General features: G+C 37.8%; 1 protein-coding gene across 1 annotated transcript in view; it reads left to right on the top strand.

Moving 5' to 3' along the window:
* Positions 1–1,768: 1,768 nt before the first annotated feature.
* LOC127621740 (serine/threonine-protein kinase MRCK alpha-like) overlaps positions 1,769–21,219 on the top strand; it is a 93,262-nt gene continuing 73,811 nt past the window's right edge. The window contains exon 1 of the mRNA XM_052095451.1: positions 1,769–2,740. Within this exon, the coding sequence (XP_051951411.1) occupies positions 2,563–2,740 (178 nt within the window). The 5' untranslated portion in view covers positions 1,769–2,562. The remainder of the gene's footprint in view (positions 2,741–21,219) is intronic.

Below are 21,219 nucleotides of genomic sequence, written 5' to 3'. Positions count from 1 at the left end.
AACACGCATATTTTTTTTTTTTTACATCTTGTGGCTATACTTTTTAAACCACATTTTGCCACATTCACTTCCATTGTAAGTGCTTCACTGTAACCCATATTTTTGCTTTTTTAAGGAAAAAAGGGATAAATCATAAATAAATGTTTGTGGTAATCATCATTATGCCACAAATGCTGTCTATTGAACTTAATTTGTATTGAACCCAGAATATTCATTTAAAATACACTCACTGAGAACTTTATTAGAAACACTTTGGTCCTAATAAAGTGCCCAATTTGGTCTGCTGTTGTAGCCCATCCACCTCAAGGTTCTACATGTTGTGCATTCCGAGATGCTATTCTGCTCTCTAACATTGTACAGAGAGGTTATCTGAATTACCGTAGCCTTTCTGTTTGCTCAAACCAGTCTGGCCATTCTCTGCTGACCTCTCTCATCAACAAGCCGTTTCCATTCGTAGAACAACCGCTAACTAGATGTTTTTTTTGTTTTTGGCACCATTCTGAGTAAACTCTAGAGACTGTTTGTGTGTGAAAATCCCAGGAGAACAGCAGTTCTTGATATACTCAAACCAGCCCACACCAACAATCATGCCACGGTTGAAATCACTGAGATAACATTTTCCCCATTATGATGGTTCATGTGAACATAAACTGAAGCTCCTGACCCATATATACATGATTTCATGCATTGTACTGCTGCCACATGATTGGTTGATTAGATAATTGCATGAATAAGTGTACTGGTGTTCCTAAAAAAGTGCTCAGTGAGTGTATATGCAGAAATATTAGAAACTTTTTTTTTTATCAAACAAGATTATTTAGGCAAAATTCCCAATAAAATGCATTTTTCTTTTGTTAACATTCTTTTACTGTTTCCTCTTAGCTTATCTTCCTCATTAATAGACAAGGGAACATGTCCCTTAATTATTAATTGAGCTATCCATGACCATTGGCAGTTACCATTCATAATATTGCATACTTTGCTTATTCATTGTACCTATATTTATTTCTATTTTGTAAATGCCTTGAGAGTTAATCATACATACACGAGTTAAATGAATATTCCAGGTTCAATGCAAGTTAAGCTCAGTCAACAGTATTTGTAGCATAATTTCGATTACCACAAATATTTATTTCAACTCTCCCTCCTTTTCCTTTAAAAATAAAAAGAATCTGGGTTACAGTGATGTACTTACAACGGAAATGAATGGGGGACAATCTGTAAACGTTAAAATAGTCACCATTCCAAAAGTATAGCCACAGGACATAAACAATAGTCGTGTATACACGATTTTAGTGTGATAATATCATCTACTGACCAATTTTGTTGAAAGTTATCTAATTGTACAACTTTGTAGCCTTGACGACATATCAACATGGTGCCGTAAACCCTAAAATGACTTTAAAAACGATGACTTAAACAACTTTACAGCTCAAATAATAACTGCATTTTTTCAACTATTTTTTTAACTTGAATACTTGTTCTGAAAAACAGAAGATTTTAAACACTCTAAAAATTGTCCCCATTTACTTCCATTGTAAGTGTCTCACTGTAACCTCGATTTTTTAAAAGTTTTTTTAGAGGTAAAATAGGGACGAGTCAAAATTAATATTTGGTCAAATCAATATTATGCCACAACTGCTGTCGTTTGATCTGAACTTGTATTTATCCGGAATATTCCTTTAAATTTTTACTTGTATAGCCGTTGGCAACAAAGTACTCTACTCTTCCATATGCCTCTAGTATATCCCTCCATTCCCCGCAGCAGATGCCGTGACGGTCGCCATGATGATGTCGGGATTTGCCCGCAGCAGCAGCGAGCAGTGAGAGAGACACACGGCGACCGGGAGCAGAGCAGCAGAAGAAGGCAGAGTCCTCCACCGACATGACCGAGCACACACATTTTCTCCTCCTCGCAACGTACCTTCTCTTGACAAGTGCATATCACTTCGATTTGAAAACCAACGTGTTTAATCAGTCGCCGTTTTGAGGACAGCACGGTTCATATATGAAAAGAGGAGAAATTTAAAGGCAAAAACAGCTTGCAAAGGCTTTCGCAGTCCTGCCAGAGGAGGGGCAAATGGAGCTTTGTAGCAATGCAGATCCCGTAATGCTGATGCGCTTGTGTTACTGCATAATGGATGGATAACCACATGTATCACTATATTTCAGGGGATTATTTTAAACTTCTTTGGTGACTTATTTTGTGGACAGTGTTCCATAAAGGAGAAGCTGCAATCTGGAGAAGGGAAAGCAAAACATAAGGTCAGATAGTACGTCAAATCCACCAGCCAGGGCAGGGTCGATGGCTGAAAGTTATCTTTAATGCACCTAAGGACAGCAAATTCGTGATGTTGTGGTGATATGATGGTCGCCCTGGTGCGAGGAGGACCATGATTGATGCGCTGAAGCTTGACAATAATTTGTGCTTGCCTTGAGCCTTTGAGTTTGTCTTTTCCTTTTCTTTTTTTTAAAGGAGAGACATCTGAAGCCCAGTTGCCCGTTTGCTACTGTGGAAGCAAAGATTGACCATACTGTGAGACTGCAACACCATTTGAAACCATGTCTGGAGAGGTGCGTTTGAAGAAACTGGAGAAACTGATATTAGATGGCCCGGCTCAGTCCAACGGCCAGTGCTTCAGTGTGGAGACCCTGTTGGATATTCTCGTCTGCCTTTATGATGAGTGCAATAATTCCCCTCTGAGAAGAGAGAAGAATATTTTGGAGTTCCTCGACTGGGGTAAGAGCTATCTCATGGTTTGCACGCCACATGTTGTGTGTAAACTACACTATTATTTTGACGTACAGTTGTCACAGTGGATCTCACAATTGGCATTTTAGTGGCAAGTAAACTATTGTTTTATGACCTCACATTGGCCAGTTGCTTAAAAGACAAAGTTCCTGTAAGGAAAACCAATTTAGTTGTTTTCGAGGGGGAACAGAAGTGTAGATGACATCATCTCTGGACTGGCTTGTGCACAAATCTGGAATGTTAGGCTCACCTTAGATTCTTCCTGCTCACTGCTAAAACAAGGTGGATACAGTGTGGCCTGCAAAGCCTGCTTTCAGTTTGACATGAGCTACATTTAAGCAAATTTATCATGAGCACTTAGATGTAGCAGTTGGTGGTATCTTAGGCCCCTGTTGCTCTAAATCTCTAAATACATATATTTGCCAAATATACTGACCCCCCACATCACAGATTAAATTGTAAAACTGTAAAATAAGGTTGCATTTGTTAATGCAGAAGCTAACATTAACTAACAATGAAAAATACTTTTACAGCATTTGTTATATATTATTTTAATACATTTTCACATTCAAAGATGTATTAACAATAGTTAATGCAATCTGAACTAACATGAACCAATAATGAAAAATTGTATTTTGATAAATTAACATCAATCAAAATGATTAAATGGGTCAGTGGAATATAAGGTTATCTGAGGTGAAGTCCTTAAAATACAAATCAAGTTTGTCAAAATGTAATCTTTCAAAATAATAAAAACTCATTTTTGAGTCAAGAATATTAAGCAGTTTTCCCAGCGTAACTCCATATGACCTGAACAAAATGTGTCTTTTCATAAAAATTTTAAACATGAGTCTTGAGGGTCTAAAGGGTTTTTTTTATGTTATTTTTTTTTGGCCGCATTACAAGAAATTGGCAGTCTGCATGTTGGTTTCACCACCTGACTTGATTTGGTAGACGAGTTTTCCAAAAATTCATAATATTTTAAAACATAATTGTTTCACTGCTTGTTTAAAACAAATTATGATTTCTCTGTGTGGATACAAAATAGAAAAGGTGTATTCAAGTAATGGTTTTGTGTGACTTGCATTTTTTTTTATGTATTTTAGAATAACTTAATAGAACCAAGCAAACTTTTTTGCATCATGTTAGTTGACCCAAATGCTGATATATATTTACAGTATATTATTAAAATGTTCTCTTACTTGATGTATTAAGAGTATGTTAATAGACATGTCCTTCTGCATTATTGCCTTGTTCATGTTTACATGCTGTACATTAATTTTCAGGCCATAGTTAAGGCAAATAGGCAAACTTTACAGGGGCAGAGTTCACCTTGCATCTGTAAATGATCTAATTTACCATAGTTTTAAAGTTAGCACAATTAATAATCTCTAGCCTTTCTTCTCTGAAAAAAGTTTGTCTTAACTCACTTATATATTTTGTCACTTTCTGAGAAATTAACACAATGCAAAATACAACATGGGTTTATTTTTCTAACTGGTTTCTGTGAACATTAAATGAACATGCAAAGTTACTAATTTAGACTTTGCTGTCTTGTTTATGATTTCTTGACTCATTCTGGTTCTCAGATTTCAATGGAAATGCAATATTCAAGCAAATTAGCTCAGCCTGTGTGCTGGTAGCAGTGCCAGTAAGAGCCAAAAATAGCAATGGGCCTAGTTGCAGACAGGTGCATTACACTGTGATGCAGGCAGGGTGATATTAGAGCTTTGTTGTCGCACACAGATCAGGAAGTTTCTGAGATGGAGCTATTGGCTGTGTGAGTGCCCTTTTCCTGTGGGGAGTCTCGGGAGGGCAGCGTCAGGAAACTCAACTGAGCTGCTGGACATTATGTCATACAGGGAAACGGCTGTGCATTGTGTTTGTCCCCTTTGTGGGACTTGACTATTTAAAGAACGACTGTATAGGTTACACACTCACTCATTCATTTCAATGTACGCCACTGTGACAGTCATGTGCACGAAGGCCAAAGTCACAGAGAAGTGTATTGTCACCAAGGTCAAATTTAGCTTTACAAGGGACTGCATGGCTTGCTTCTTTATGACACACTTAACACATTTCTATAGCATTCATATTTCAAAAGGTGACTGTATAGGCTCAAACCCTGGCTTAACTTTGTAACCAAAAGTAAGGGAGGAATACATTTGGCTCGTTGCATTTGCTGAGTGCAGTTCATTAACAATTTTCTAGGACACTTTTGTCGCTGATGGTTTGGGGAAGGACTGCGATGAGAATTCCACATTTAGCATTGACTGATTGTAATTGATGCCTTGAGGCCATCACAGTGTACCATAACATAATGAGAATCACATGTACGTTGGGACGAGAACACGAAGCTGCAGTTATATGCAAAACTCAGTGGAATGTGAATCTTCCAGAGAAATGTATGCACAACCTTGAGAGACACACAATGAATGATTCATTCACATTTCCTTTGCCAATCAAGTCTAGACCAGTGACCCAGAGCAATGTTGTTTTGTTCTGATTGTTTTTTCAATTATGAAAGGGTTAATTCACGCAGGCTACTGGAGCTTTTCACTGAAATGGATCTGTAGCCAGTTTGAAAAAATGCTTACGTACTTTAGCTTTTTAATTTTTTTTCCCAATAAATAATGTCTGTTTTCAAATCGCCTTCCATTGATGGGTGAAAGTCCTGCTATAAACTCAGGCTATTGGTTGAGGTAAAGTGTCTATTCCATCAAGCCTTGTGCATGTATATTTATTCGTTTTATTACATTTTCAGATCAGATGTTATTTCTTTGCAAAATCGCACAAAAAATGCAAAGTTTTATTAAATCTTGATTTAGTGCAACGGGGAGTAGGCGGTGCTTTGCTGTTTTTTTTTTTTTTTTTAAGCATTCTAATAGCTGAGCGTTTACAGGGCTCCAGACTAACTTCTTTTACTAGGAGCACTGTAGCCCCTAACTGGCCTGCAACGCTATTATTCACATTTTCCCCATTTTAACTGTATCACTGATAAATGCTTTGGTAATAAATACAGAAACTACAATATGCTGTTTTATTTTAGTTCACAGTCACATTTGAACTGAATGGTGCTTAACAAATGCACATTCAGAAATGTAAACAAAGTATTATTACTGTCATTACAGTGCAAAAACCAAAACAAATACATTAAATGTAAACATGAGGTAAGTGGTCACTGGTCTTTACTGTCACTACAGCATCAGAATAAGTAAACAACTTGTGCCTCTACTAAACTGGAGTCAAATTATTTGCTCTATCAGCTGATGTAGTTAACGAACGTTGAGCATGTGCATGCTGGACTTCCATGTGGCCAATCAAAATATGAGTTGTTTTCCCTTGTTGCACGATCCTTGTATATACTATTTCACATTCTTTAGTTGAAACATCCGTATCACCATTGGTCATGTAAAAGAGATATGTGGCATCCTTAATCTTCTCATGGGTTTTCTGTTTGAGTGAATCTGAATTGGCGCCAATTAACTGCGTACGTACATGCTGTGTCGTTACTGTATATAGGATTAACTATTAAGCCATTTTTTTTCAACAATTCAAATAGAATAGAATTCAACACGGAAATAGGCCTCATCTGACTCTAACTCGTCAACCTCTACAATTTGCTGCTCTGAAAGGCCTGGCTTTGGTACAGGAGTCGTAGTAGATGGAAAAAATTTGTCAATGGTTCGTTTTCCCATGGTTGACTTTTACGGACGATGAGTGTGACGCCACGAAAGCAAGACACGTTACCCACGTGGTTGACTAATCACTCACGGACCCAACTCTGGAAGACTCGCTGCCTCCTCATTTTTCAACATGAAATAAAAAAAAAAATCATCAAATTTGCAGGTCGCACATGTGCGAGTAGTTGAAAAAACTACTCGCACTGTCTCAAAAAAAATCGCAAATTACGACCATTTGATCGCAGTCTGGAGCCCTTGTTTACTACTTAAAACCCAAAGTGTTTTCGATCACTTTCGATTAATTTTGAATGTGGTTGAATTGGACAAATTTCAAAATTTGTTTGGAACCTGTTTACACCTATCATCCAGTTTCAAAGGAATAGCTCAAACACATCTTAATACTAAGTATAAACAGAGCCACAGTGTTTACAATTTTTGGGGAATCAACCTACAAATGGCTTACTTAGAGGTGTCTTTGTATATGCTGGGATTGTTGAAAAAAATAAAAGCATCCTTAAATTGAAAAATGAGGTTATAGTACATAAATGTGTGACAGTATTTCACACTCTGTCTTATACACTACATGCTCCAAACTGAGGTGCAAGAGCAATGCCAAACCCCCAAAATAATGCCTTTCAATGCAGAGATCTGGATAAATTGATCCTTCATGTCACATGATGTTTCTCTTGCGGAGGGCTTGGCTCGGATCGCTCAGCTGTAATTGTATAGTTTAAAGCCAACAAATTCACCTTGTCTCCATCATCTGTTTTTTTCCACCCCTGTACCATTCATCTGCTCCCTCCTTCCACCACACCCTCCAGCACAGTCACACTCACTCTCAGACAGGAATATCTTATTTAGTACTAACATTATACACACAGATTCCCGCCCATGCCTGAAGCTGTGTTATCCACACAGATCTGGGATAGTAAAATTTTATTGTAGTTGTTTATTTACTGTAATGCATTCTGGACACATGAAGGGTGTGTTTCGGTAATAGAGATATGTTATTCAAGATAACATGCATCAGTAGCCACAGCTGCTGTGCACTGGTGCTTTGAGACCCTCCGAGCATGTTGTAGATGAAGAATTGCTGCACTCTGCTCAGGTTAAGCAGGACGGATCTGTATGGAAGTGCTGACTCAGAGCTCTAGATGTGCAGTGTGAAAAGGTTCGCATGGCAGCTGTTTGATGCACATGCTCTGTCCTCTTTTTCTCAGTCTGGTTGTGTCAGAAAGCTGAAAAATGCTGTCTTATTAGGCCGTATTAATTTACATCTATGCATTTGACAGATGCTATTATTGAAAGCAGCTTACAGTGTTCAAGGTAGAAGTTGGCCGATATATCGGTTTAACCAATTAATTGGTGCCAATAGTTCCTTTTTGGAACACTCAGTTATTGGCAAAAATCTATCCTGATAGTTGCAGATAGCTTTTTTTATTACTCTGTTGCCAGCGCTGGAAGATTCTACAGTTAGGATGACTTGGTTCTACAGTACAGCGGCCTACAAATGTTAAATAAATACAATCAATGACACCTTGTGGGGATTTGCTAAATCTAAATGTTTTATTATTGACAGTATTCATCCATATTTTAATCCTCAGTTCAATGCATTTTTTTTAAAATTTTGATTAGATATTGAAATGTTCTAAATGCAATGCTCTATAGTTATACAATATATTAAATATAGAGCATTGTAACAGAGCCAAGTCTCTGTCATTTAAAAACGAGTTGCATATCCGATAATGTGTGGTCATTAACATCAAACCCCAAAAATGGCATAAAAGCACCATTAAAGTAGGGATGCACCGATCCAATACCTGGATCGGTATCGGCTCCGATACTGAAGCTTTTAGACTGATTGGGTTTCAGTCCGACGAGCCAATCCAAATCCGATATTGTGTGTTAGTCATGTTCGTTACTGTCAAGCTCCAAAAATGACATTAAAGAACCATGAAAACACCATTAAAGTAGTTCATATTACTTCAGCATTTTATTCAAAGCCACTTGAAGACTTGCAATAGCTATGTGAATCACAAAAGGCTGTGTTTAATAAGTAAATATATAAAATGCACGCACAGCTCCAGCGTGTCAGTGAATGGCACTGCTCTGTTTACACACACACACACACACTCGTGGCTATTTTTAGTCTTCATGCGGTGCACAATAATTGTGCGCAACTCACGAACATCATCTCAGATGTAGATGCTCAATAGTTCGGTTCACTTGTAATATGTATTTAGAATGGCACTGGAGGTGCATTTTACCAGAATTTGAATAAAAAGCTAATGAAACTTCTTTGAACTTGCCTACAAACAGACACACTTACAGGACTTCTTGGAGAGTTTAGAATGTCAAAATAAAAGTGTGAGGGTTTAAAAGTTAAAGGTGCACGATTGAGATATATTACTATTATAATATATAATTATTATTATCATTTGTTAGCTAGTGAAGCTGTAAGCTGCGTAATGTTATACCAATTAACCTAGTAATGGTAACTTTAATTTACGTTAATCTTTGTGATTGTAAAATTATTTTTTTTTGTGCTTATTTTGTAACCCAGCCAACCTGTATAGCTATTATATTGCATTGTGTTGTATTACATTACATTATATTATATTAATTATATTATGCAATAGTAAAATGTTTTTGCCTTAAATTCTTCACTTTCACACATTATTTTAAGGCTCTCTGATTAACTCACAAGCCCTTATTTCTCATGAAGGATGACTTCGAGATTCTGTTTCTTGGATGTTATCATCTCCACAGAAATAGAGCAGGGCATCTCCTCTCTCACTGCCTGTTATTAACACTGCATGAATAAACCCACAATGACCATGGATATTTGACATAACATGGCTGTTAAGCGAAACTGTGTAAAAATATTTTAGTTGTGGTGGGCCGCCATAGTCTAGTCAATTAATGGGAAACACTGGGATTGACGACAGTAGTCATGCTTCAGATAATATGTGAGTCACTCTTAGGGGTTTACAAGTCCTTAGGAGAACTTCTAAGCTGTCGTGGGTTTAGGAGCTACTTTAGCATTAAAATGCTTCATGAATTACTCTCAGATGAAAATTTTACGAGTCTTAAAATTAGGAGTGAAACACCCTTAATTTAAGAGTTGCTCCTAAATTTCAGCGTTAGGAGCTACTTTTTGCCTTGAGATTTTTCATTTTGATGTGGTTTGATAGAAGCTTTACTTTCTTCTTCTGATGGATAAACAGTTATCTACATGGCCCAGTGTGAACGTTAAAGCGCATATGCTGTGATTTATATAAATATTCTACACATTGGATTAATGCTCTGTTTCTTTTTATCTTATGCAACGCAAATTATTCTCAATGTCAGTGGAGTTCCCAGTGTGTGAACGGTCTGCTATACGCATTCATGCAGCTTGAATGCAGATTACGATTGCAGCATTTCACAGTAATTCACATTTTAATAATCACAGTAGGATATATCACATTTTAATTTGATTAATTGTGCATTTTACTGTAAAAGGAGTAATGGATAATATGCTCAAATATGTGTATGAACATTTAAAAGCAGCCGAATGTGTCAGTCTGACTGGGTCGGTCAATCTAGGCATTGAGCATGCAAAAATTTTATCATACAACAGACCAGGATATCATGTCATGCGGGAGGACTTCTGATGTAAGTAAATAATAGATCACAAAAACAAATTATATGATGTTAAAATATATTGTCTGCTCACTTTCCGTGTCGCGTGTCCTCTTGTACAAATTCATGGTTCATAGTTCACCAAGCTTGAATTTTGGTACGCAGCTTAGTACGAAATTTCTTTGCATAAGCTTGCGTTTCTGCTCTGCTGCATTCGGATGTGTTTGAAATGGGAGTTAATGGATTGCAAAGTGTATTGTGACCGCCCCTTTAAGTTGGTGCTCGGTACTGCACAAACACTGGTATCGTGACTTATTATTTTAGTACTGACTTGGTACCGAAGTATCTACTTTTGAAAACACTACCACAAATCCACTGTAAGTCGCTTTTGGAAAAACGCATACATTTAATTGGTGCCTTGAAACCTGTTCCCTTAGAGGTATATTCTATAAAAATGTTGTCATTGACTGACTGGGAAGCAAGGAAGCTGCCTTAGGTTTCAGATGCAGCCTCTGTCTCCCTCTAAGTGCATCCTAGGTCTTGATTAGTGAGCATCTAAATCAGTCTGACAGTGCAGATCAACCGGTGGTGTTCTTTGTTCTCTGACACTGCTGACTGGCTTTAATACACACAGTTATCACTTGGCCTTACCCTGTGTTGCTTCCTGATTTATGTGCCTGAATTCTTTGTGTGTGTGTGTATGTGTGTGTGTGCACATTTTCAGTGTATGCAGTGGTTACTCTTGAGCTTTGATGCAATGAACCCACAGACGACTATCCTATCAGAATGCTATAGCATTCACTGCTAAGATGAGATATGCAGATCCAGATGACCCAGATATTTGACCCCAACACTCAATAAAGACTAAAAATGTGATGTAAAATTTGAAAAAGTGACAACATATATATACAGTTGAAGAAGTTTACATACAATTGGCTGAAGTCATTAAAACTATTTTTTCCTTTTTCTCCCCTAATTTGGAATACCCAATTCCCAATATGCTTTAAGACCATGTGGTGGCAAAGTGACTCGCCTCAATCCGGGTGACGGAGGAAGAATCTCAGTTGCCTCCTCGTCTGAGACCATAATCCGCACATCTTATCACGTGGCTTGTTGAGCATGTTACCGTGGAGACCGCACATGTTGAGGCCCATGATATTCTACTTGGCATCCACACACAACTCACCATGCACCCCACTGAGCGCAAGATCCACACTTTATAGTGACCACGAGGAAGTTACCCCATGTGACTCTACCCTTCCTAGCAACCGGGCCAATTTGGTTGCTTAGGAGACCTGGCTGGAGACACATTGCATGCCCTGGATTCGAACTTGGGACTCCAGGGGTAGTAGTCAGCGTTAATACTCGCTGAACTACCCAGGCCCCCAAAACCACTCCACAGATTTCATATTCACAAACTATAGTTTTGGCAAGTCGTTTAGGACATCTAGTTTGTGCTTGACAAGTAATTGTTCCAACAATTGTTTACAGGCAGATTGTTTCACTTTTAATTGACTATATCATTATTCCAGTGGGTCAGAAGTTTACATGCACTAAGTTAACTGTTCATTAAGTAGCTTGGAAAATTCCAGAAAAGGATGTCAAGCCTTTAGACAATTAGGCAATTGGCTTCTGATAGGCAGTGTACCTGTGGATGTATTTTAAGGCCTACCTTCAATTATGGGAATTATGGGAAAATCAAAAGAAATCAGCCAAGACCTCAGAAAAAAATTGTGGACCTCCACAAGTCTTATTCATCCTTTTGAGCAATTTCCAAATACCTGAAGGTACCACGTTCATCTGTACAAACAATAGTACACACAAGTATAAACGCTATGGGACCACACAGCCATCATACTGCTCAGGAAGGAGAGGCATTCTGTCTCCTATAGATGAATGTAGTTTGGTGTGAAAAGTGCAAATCAATCCCAGAACAACAGCAAAGGACCTTGTGAAGATGCTGGAGGAAACAAGTAGACAAGTATCTATATCCACAGTAAAATGATTCCTATTTCAAAATAGAAAATGTTGGGCAAAACTGAAAAAGCATGTGAGCAAGGAAGCCTACAAACCTGACTCAGTTACACCAGCTCTGTCTGGAGGAATCGGCCAAAATTCCAGCATTTCAACTTATTGTGAGAAGCTTGTGGAAGTCTACCCAAACATTTTTACCCACGTTAATCAATTTAAAGGCAATTGTACCAAATACTATGTCGGACCCACTGGGAATGTGATGAAAGAAATAAAAGCTGAAATAAATCATTCTCTACTATTATTCTGACATTCACTTTCTTAAAATAAAGTAGTGATCCTAACTGACCTAAGACAGGGAATGTTTTCTACGATTAAATGTCAGGAATTGTGAAAACTGAGTTTAAATGTATTTGGCTAAAGTGTATATAAAATTTTGACTTCAACTGTACACTCACTGACCACTTGTGCCCAACGTGGTCGTCTTCTGTTGTAGCCGATCTGCGTCAAGGTTTAACGTGTTGTTCTTTCTGAGATGCCATTCTGCTCACTACAGTTGTACAGAGTGTTATCTGAGTAGCCGTAGCCTTTCTATCAGCTCCAACCAGTTTGACCATTCTCCGTTGACCTCTCTCATCAACAATGTATTTCCATCCACAGAGCTGCCACTAATTGGATGTTTTTTGTTTTTGACACCATTCTGAGTAAACTCAAAATACTGTTGTGAGTGAAAATCCCAGAAGATCAGCAGTTACAAACCAACCTGTCTTGCACCATCAATCATACCACTGTAAATCACTGAGATCAAAGTTTCCCCTGTTCTGATGGTTGATGTGAACATTAACTGAAGCTCCTGATCTGTATCCACACGATTTTATTATTGCACTGCTGCCACATGATTGGCTGATTAGATGATCGCGCGAATAAGTAGTTCTTAGTGAGTGTATATAGTATTTTGCTAAATAACGGCATTTCACCTTTCTCTGAAAAGAAATATTTATACATATAAAAAAATGTCCCTGCTAAAAAACCCCAGCTCAAATCAGTTTAAGCTGGTTTAAGCTTGTCTAGCCCATCTTCCTGCCTGGCCTAGCTGGTTTAAGATGGTATCTAAGTTATGCTAAAATTGTGCTCAGCATCTTTAGCCTGACCAGCTGAAGAGTGCTCAAACCCCTGCTAAAACCAGAAAACAAACCAGCCTGACCAAGCTGGGAGACCAGCAAACCAGCTTAGGCTGGTTTAAAGGAATGTCCTCGGTTCAATACAAGTTAAGCTTAGTCAGACGCATTTGTAGGGAGCCTGGGTAGCTCAGCGAGTATTGACGCTGACAACCACCCCTGGAGTCTCAAGTTCCAATCCAGAGCGTGCTGAGTGACTCCAGCAAGGCCTCCTAAGCAACTAAATTGGCCTGGTTGCTAGGGAGGGTAGAGTCACATGAGGTAACATCCTCGTGGTCGTGATTAGGGGTTCTTGCTCTCAGTGGGGTGCATGGTAAATTGTGCGTGGATCGCATAGAGTAGAATGAGCCTCCACATGCTGTGGGACTCCGCAAAGTCATGCACAGTGAGCCACGTGATAAGATGAGTGGATTGACACTCACAGAAGCAGAGGCAACTGAGACTTGTCCTCCGCCACCCGGACTGAGGTGAGTAATCGCACCACCACGAGGACCTACTTAGTAGTGGAAATTGGGCATTCCAAATTGGGTTGAAAAAGGGGATAAAAAATAAATTAATCAGATGCAGTTTTGTCAATATTGATTACCACAAAAAAGTGTTTACAGTAAGACACTTACAATGGAAGTTAAGTATTTGGATATACAGTTGATAATGAAGTTGTAATATTGAATGTAACTTTACACAGATAAGGTTATTTACTTCCATTAAAAGTGCTTTACTGTAAACTTAATTTGTGCTTTTTTTTTGTTTTTTTTAAATGAGGGATGAATCGAAATTAAACGTTGAAGTCAACATTATTCCACATATGCTGTAGATTGAGCTTAACTTGTTTTGAACATTCCTTTTCAGGGTTTGAGTGATAACTCAGTGTAGTAGCATCAGAGCTAAAGCATTGTGTGGTGTCACTTGTGTAATATTTTGCTCTCAAACAAAGTCCAAACCATGCATAGTCCTTTTCCCTCCTGAAATGTTTACTTTGTTACTGTAGACACAGAAAAGTGATTTGAGGGTTCGGTGGTTTTGGTCTGTTTTCTCTTTCAGTAGACGTGTGTGTGTATGTGTTTTACATCATAGCTTCCAGTCCTCGAGGGTCACTGGAAGCTCTCGCTGGCCATGCGGCATGATGAAGCTGCCTCAAGTGACACAAAATTAGGAAATCCTGTGGTTGGACTGATTTTTTGTGTTTTGTTATCTTGGCTGAACCGGTAAACAGCCTCTATCTGGCCATCCTTATCCATTTTTGCTTGCTGTTGTACTTGTGTTAGCTTCACACATCACATCCACATGTTGGGCCACGTTTCTGCTGACAGTCAAATCACCCTCGTGAGATTTGCAAATTACAAAAATACCCTCACACGTCAGTAACTATCATGCATGACCTACATTAGATGAAGATATTGTATCAGCTCCAAATTGTAACTGTCCAAGTATTTATAGGATAATTATGCCTGCATGCTAAAGTGCTGTACCCCTGAGATGAATAGTTAAGCTGAATTGCTGTAATAGCTGCTCCGCTGTAAAGGAGTATGCTTCACAATTTAGTTCTGTTTGTAATGTGCAAAATAAGGACATTTAAATAGATTTAAATCAGTGTCAGACAGTTGATAAGCATCATGGAGTGATTGAGTCCTAAATAAAACCACTCGCATCAGTTTCTTTTACAAAAAACTGACCTTTTAAGATTGAATATCTCTATCTTAAAAATGAAATAGTCTTAGCAGAAATTAGACCTTTCAGATGATAGCCAAGTTACAAAACCTTGTGACCTTCCTACCTAGACAGCATTGTAAGCAGGTCAGATCTGCACGCTTCAGACACGTGGCTGTTCATTTTGTTATTAACATTTATCAACATCCCCAAAATTAATGACCGCCCCATCACCCAAAATGCAGAGTCTGGGGCAAAATGAAAATTGTGTCTCCAAAACGTCACACAAATCTCTGAATATTCAACCAAAATTCTTGTATATTAACACATCCCCAAAAAACATGTGTTGTGTCCCAATCTTCTGATTGGCATTGCCAGCAGGTGGGTGTGTCTTTAAGACCAAGACTATACGATCTAGAGGGTGTCCAATATAAACAATGCTAAATCTTAAATTGCATCAGATGCACCCTTGAATCTCTAGTCTAGATGTAGATGTGTTTTAGAATCATAGCCCATACTCCCTCCTCCAATACCAAGTTTAAATATCTCTCCCATAATCTCTTGAGAGAAGTGGAAGCTCTGTCCCCCAGACTCAGAATTAGCAGGTAGTAATACACTGATGCCTCATGACCCTTTCCAAAAGCAGTAATCACCAACTCTAGTGTATCTGCCCATTTAGGGGAGTGTATGCTACTCCCAAAAATAATACAGAGCAGGTGGCGCAGCTGTAAGTACCAAAAGAACTGAGATCTGGGAATCCTGAAATGTTGGACCAAATTTTCAATTGGTCACTCTCATATAGGTCACAGAGCGTATTAACCTCCCTCACAATCCACTTTGACCAGCATAAAGGGGACTTATCAATATGCAATTTTGGGTTTAGCCGTATGCTCGAGACAACATTTAAATATATGTCTGAATTAAACACTTTTGTCCATTCCGCATACTCGCAAATGCAAAATAACGAGGTGCGACTTAACTCCTCTGGTTAGTTTAATAGGAAGGCTCTGCAATGGCAAAATAGGGGCAAGAACTTCCTGTTCAATACCAAACCAGGGAGGGGCTCTCTCAGGTGGAAGTGACCAATGAGCTAAATGTCTGAGACCGAATGCATAATAATAAAACTAATTATTTTTGTCAACCGGCCTATGTAACTTATTGAAATGTAATCTGGGTTGCTTGCCATTCCAAATGAAGGACTTCACAATGCTATCAAATTGCTTGAAATAAGAGAGGGGGACATCTACAGGGAGAGATTGTAGCAGGTAGTTGAATTTTGGAATAAGATTCATTTTAATAACATTAACCTTCCCAATTATGGATATATGTAATGAAGCCCACATGCCCACGTCGCTCGAAACCCTTTTTATTAAGGGGTTAAAATTAACTAACTAATTCACACAAATTTGCTGGGAATAAAATGCCCAAATATTTCATGCCATGTTGGGCCACTGGAAAGCACCCAGCTGAAAAGCCGTTACTGGGCAGTACACTGTCAGAGCTAAAGCTTTTTGGATTTAGACTAATTGACTCTGCATCCTGAGAACTTAGAAAAGTAATTAATCATTCTGTGGAGGCAAGGCATACCTCCTGCCATCACCCCTGTAAAATCATCCTCTTTTCATATCGTGGCTGCTAATTGTTCCAAGCCAAGAAAGAACAATAATGGGGAAACGGGGTGCCCCTGTCCAGATCTGAAATTAAATAATTTGTTTGTACCTCCGCTAAAGTGTGTCTATAAAGTAGCTTAATCCATCCAATATAAATCTTCCCGAACTCGTATATTTCCAACATCTTAAAAAAATCCCATTCTACCATATCAAAAGCCTTTTCAGTGTCAAGCGAGATGGCAGCGACTGGAGTCTGATCATTCACCACTGACCACATGATATTGAAGAAATGCCTAATGTTATCAGAAGAGCTGCGGCCCCGAATAAACCCCACCTGATCAATATGTATAAGAGATGTCATAACTTTACTTAATCGGTTAGCCAAAAGTTTTGACAAAATTTTAATATATAGCTGGATCAGTGAATATAGATGGTAACTCTTTCACTCGCTTGGATCTTTGTCCTTGATAAGGACTGATCTGGGCTTGTGTCATGGTTGCAGAAGCTTCCCATTCTTTAATGATTACATATAAACTTCTAACAAAAGTGGAGCCAGTTCTGTAGCATAAGATCTAAAAAAACTCAGCGGCAAAGCCGTTTGGCCCCATAGCCTTGCCTGAGGGGCCTCCAAGGTTATCTCAGAATCAAGAGAATTTTTTTGCTCAGTCGTCAGTTTAGTGAGTTCTAATGGTTCCACAATGTTTCTTATATCTTCATCAGTGGACAAAGACGTGGAACTATAAAGATCAAAATAGAATTCTTTAAAAGCATAATTAAAATCAGCGGCTGAGGTAAAGATTTCACCACCAGCAGAGTGAATGGTAGAGAAAGATTAGCTCTGCTTTTATATCTAGCCAAAAATTTCCCTGCTTTATCCCCCAACTCAAAGTACTAGTATAGTACAGTGTAGTGTAGTGCCATGAATAGCCAAAACTCCACCTTCTGCAACAAAATAGTATTATATCTGTATTTCAGCCGGGTCGATTCTTGGAGGCCATCAAATGACATTTGCCGCTTCAGCTCTGCCTCTGTATTTTTAATATTCCCTTCCAACTCCATGAGTGCTCTTGCTTTGGATTTTTATGAATGAGGCATACCATATGATCTGACCCCTAAGAAAAAGCCACGCCCACAGATGATACTGAGGACCAGTTGGTCTCCATATAGAAATTGATTTCAGCCTTTAACATTTGTTGGAAATCAGGATTTTGTAAAAGGGATACATTAAAGCGGCAACTATATGATTTATTTTTCTCCGAATGTGGCAACATCTCTAAATTCACCAGGACGTAATCTGAGACTAAGATGTTTCCAATTGAGCAATCAACATCTGATGAAATGATGGATTGGATATCAAGAAAAAATCTATTCTAGAATAAATCTTATGGACTGATTAAATTTAGTCCCTCCCAGATTGGTTTAAAAGTCTCCAAATATCTCTAAGACCAAGATTTGTACACATCCTGTGAAGCATCAATAACTACCTTTCCATCCAATAATTTTTGGCGAAAAAAGTTTTAGCGTATCAAAATAAAGCTGATGGAAATGCAAATTATTGCTAAAATTTCACAAGTGTCAACATTCGATTTTTCTCTAAACTCTATGTCGTTACAACAAATGTCACGAAAAACTGGTTTGGAAACACTTTTTGTCGAGAAAATTGGCATTAACCAAAGATGTAGTGTCACATGACAGAATTTGCCCCAATCGTTAGCCTGTGTTAATCATGATGACAAGGAATACATCTTTAAAAGCCAATTTATTGTATGTGATTATGGATTGATCTTAACTGCATATAGACCCGATGCTGCAAACATGACACTCCAGGAGTGCCAAAGCAAATATCTCATATACACAAAACAAGGAAAAAGGCTCTAGTGTGCTTTTACACTTACAGCCCAATTCTATTAAATTATTGTTTAGTTTACTTTTGAAAAAATGCCGGCAAAATAATAATTATAAATTACCAAATGAAAAACATTACAGTATATTTTTAGACCTATATATGCCTTTCCTTTACACAAGCTTAAATGAGCCTTTCCCTGTTCTGTAGACTGAATGATATTCTCAGAATGTTCTACACTTTTTTTCAAGACTATGAACTCATTGGACAAATAGTTCTGATAGTTTACTTTCAGAAAACAATCTTTAGAACATTTTAAAATGTTTAAATATTTAAAAACTAACCCTCTTTACTTCAGATCGCATTTGCTGAGCTTCTTCAGAAAATTTAAATTGCATTATGATGCTAAAATAAATTTTAGGTGATAATCAAGTTCAGTTTGTTAAAAGTTGCTGGAGAAATATGCGGGACGTAATGCAGTTGTGATTGCAATGCTTTAGATTAGATGATTGTTCAAAATAGCCTGTTGAATATCAGGAATGTATCATATATGTAAACTCTGATATTACACTGCATAATTATTTCTTTATTTGGGAGCAATTATGCAAAATTCACTTTTACATGATCTATTCTCAATGTGGCTGGAAACATTAGTACAAAAGAGTTCCTCTGTCAATGCAAGAGTTTCTTGAAGGAATGTTATTACACACAACATACTTCAGCCAAGTGTATGTACAGCATAGAACTGAAACGATTAGTCGACAATAAAAAATTGTCAACAAAGATTGTTGTTGTCTAATAGTCGTTTGATCTCTTTCAACATAACATGAGATCACATTAAACTGTAATGATGATGCATGAGATCAGCACTGCAGCTCACACCTGACTGAGGAGAGAAAGAATTACAAAGTTCAGATGTACTCTAAACTTTCCAAACAGCTTCAGCTCATGTAGATTCCAAGGTACAAGGGAATTATACAAAAAATACCAAGTAAGTAAATTCAGAAGCACACTCGTTGTGGAATAAGCAAAGCCAGAGCTCTTTAAAGGAAACACCCTGACGTTACATCTTAAATGCAGTTATATTTAATGCATTATAGCTTTTTTTAAAGTTAAAATAATACAGAAGCAGATAATGTAAATTACTAAAAACTCCAAAACTGGCATTTCTCTGTGTGGTCAGCGCCTCTTCTATGTTCATCTGGAGAGATTGAAACTGCACCCGGCTGATGCGCTCTCTGTCGCAGGGATGCTACTGTAGATTATAATGTGATGCTCGCAACTTATTGAATCATAATATATATCACTGTGCATTTCTTATCCTGAAGACAATTGGCAATATGCAGCTTTATTAATAAGAGAGAGGTTTTTTTTTTTTATGAGTTAAAGATGGATTTAAGTGAACAGAAAGGTAAGAGAGGGTAGTCTTCGCCCCATTATACACTGCAACAAAAAACTTTTTTGATTCGATTTTGTTTTGGCTTGTTTTCCAATATAAACACTAATACTCCTTTAAAACAACATACATTTTCTTTAGCAGTAATTCTGCAGAATAAAAACTATTTCTGAGAATGTTGAATATAATACTAAAAATACAAATATTTTAAAATATCTAAAAATCCTTTAAAAAAAGATGCATTCACCTGAGAAGCAGCATATAAGATGTTTATACTTGGTCTTAGAGAATAGGTCTTGAATTCAAGTATATTTTGTCTTTACTGCACTCACAGAAGTATAAACAAGTGAAAAAATACACTTGTATACAAAATACACTTACTGTATATTTAAGATACATTCTCCTAAAGCAAGTCAAAATATCATATATGTTGCTTCTCAATTAAATGTGTCTTGTTTTAAGGATTTTTAGACAATTTTAAATGGAAAACAAGACAAAAACACTTGAAAACAATAGGATTTTTACAGTGAATTTCTTTACTGAATTAAACTTAATAAACCTCTTTGCCTTTAGTTCATTGAATGTCATTTAGAAATATTTTTAATAGATGATTTTGTCCTCTTTATTGTTAGGAAGCATGTTTAATCCAACCTTTTAAGTCGGGCCACAAGCTGAATAATCGGTTAAGAGCTAATGATTAATCTTTGCAATAATCGGTGAATAGTTGAATAATCATTCTAATAATCATTAGATGAATCGATTATCAAAATAATCGTTGGTTGCAGCCCTAGTACAGCTCACTTGGAGGCCACATGAGAAACACCAATTGGCTAACTCACCCCATTGACTCTATGAAAGACAATGCTTGCTGCAGGCATGTAAATACTTTGCAGCCATCCTTAGTATCTATTCACAGTTTTTCAGTTACAGTTATTCACAGGCCGGAAACATCACCGCAAAAGCGATCTTCCATTGATGTAAGAGTTTCTTGCATTTCTTGAATCGATCACGTTTCTCTCTTGTCGAATTCGCAAAGTCTGGGAACAAGAAAATGCTGTGATGTTTCCAAGAAATTCTCCTTCAGCGGATCTCTGAGCCGGGACTCTGTGAGCTTGCTCGATTTCCAGCTTGTGGCCTGGTTTGTCGAGCAGACTGTGTATGTGTTCGCCAGTTGCTGCTGTATTTCTCCTGCCACACCATCCAAACCGTGTCCCTGGTCTGCAGACGTGTCAGAGGTTTCAGCTTGAGCAGGAAAGTGTCTTTTAATATCTCAAGAGCCCAAGGATTTTGAATTTTTTGCCATGTTAAGTTCAAAGAACAGATATGTAGCAGGTTATATCGAATCTCACCGGTTTATGACACAAAATAGCCAAAAATGGAACTATCATGAGGCTGTTCCTAAAGGTTGTCAGAAAATGATGGTGCCTTCCAAGATTGCAAGTATCCTTCACAGAGTATACAGAATTGTGATGAGTTTTGTGAAAAAAATATCCATGTTGGGGGACTAGGCAGGAT

Source organism: Xyrauchen texanus, chromosome 28 (genome assembly GCF_025860055.1).
Source record: "Xyrauchen texanus isolate HMW12.3.18 chromosome 28, RBS_HiC_50CHRs, whole genome shotgun sequence".
Classification (NCBI taxonomy): Eukaryota; Metazoa; Chordata; class Actinopteri; order Cypriniformes; family Catostomidae; genus Xyrauchen; species Xyrauchen texanus.
The sequence above is the reverse complement of the archived record's forward strand: the minus strand, read 5'-3'. Positions and strand labels throughout refer to the sequence as shown.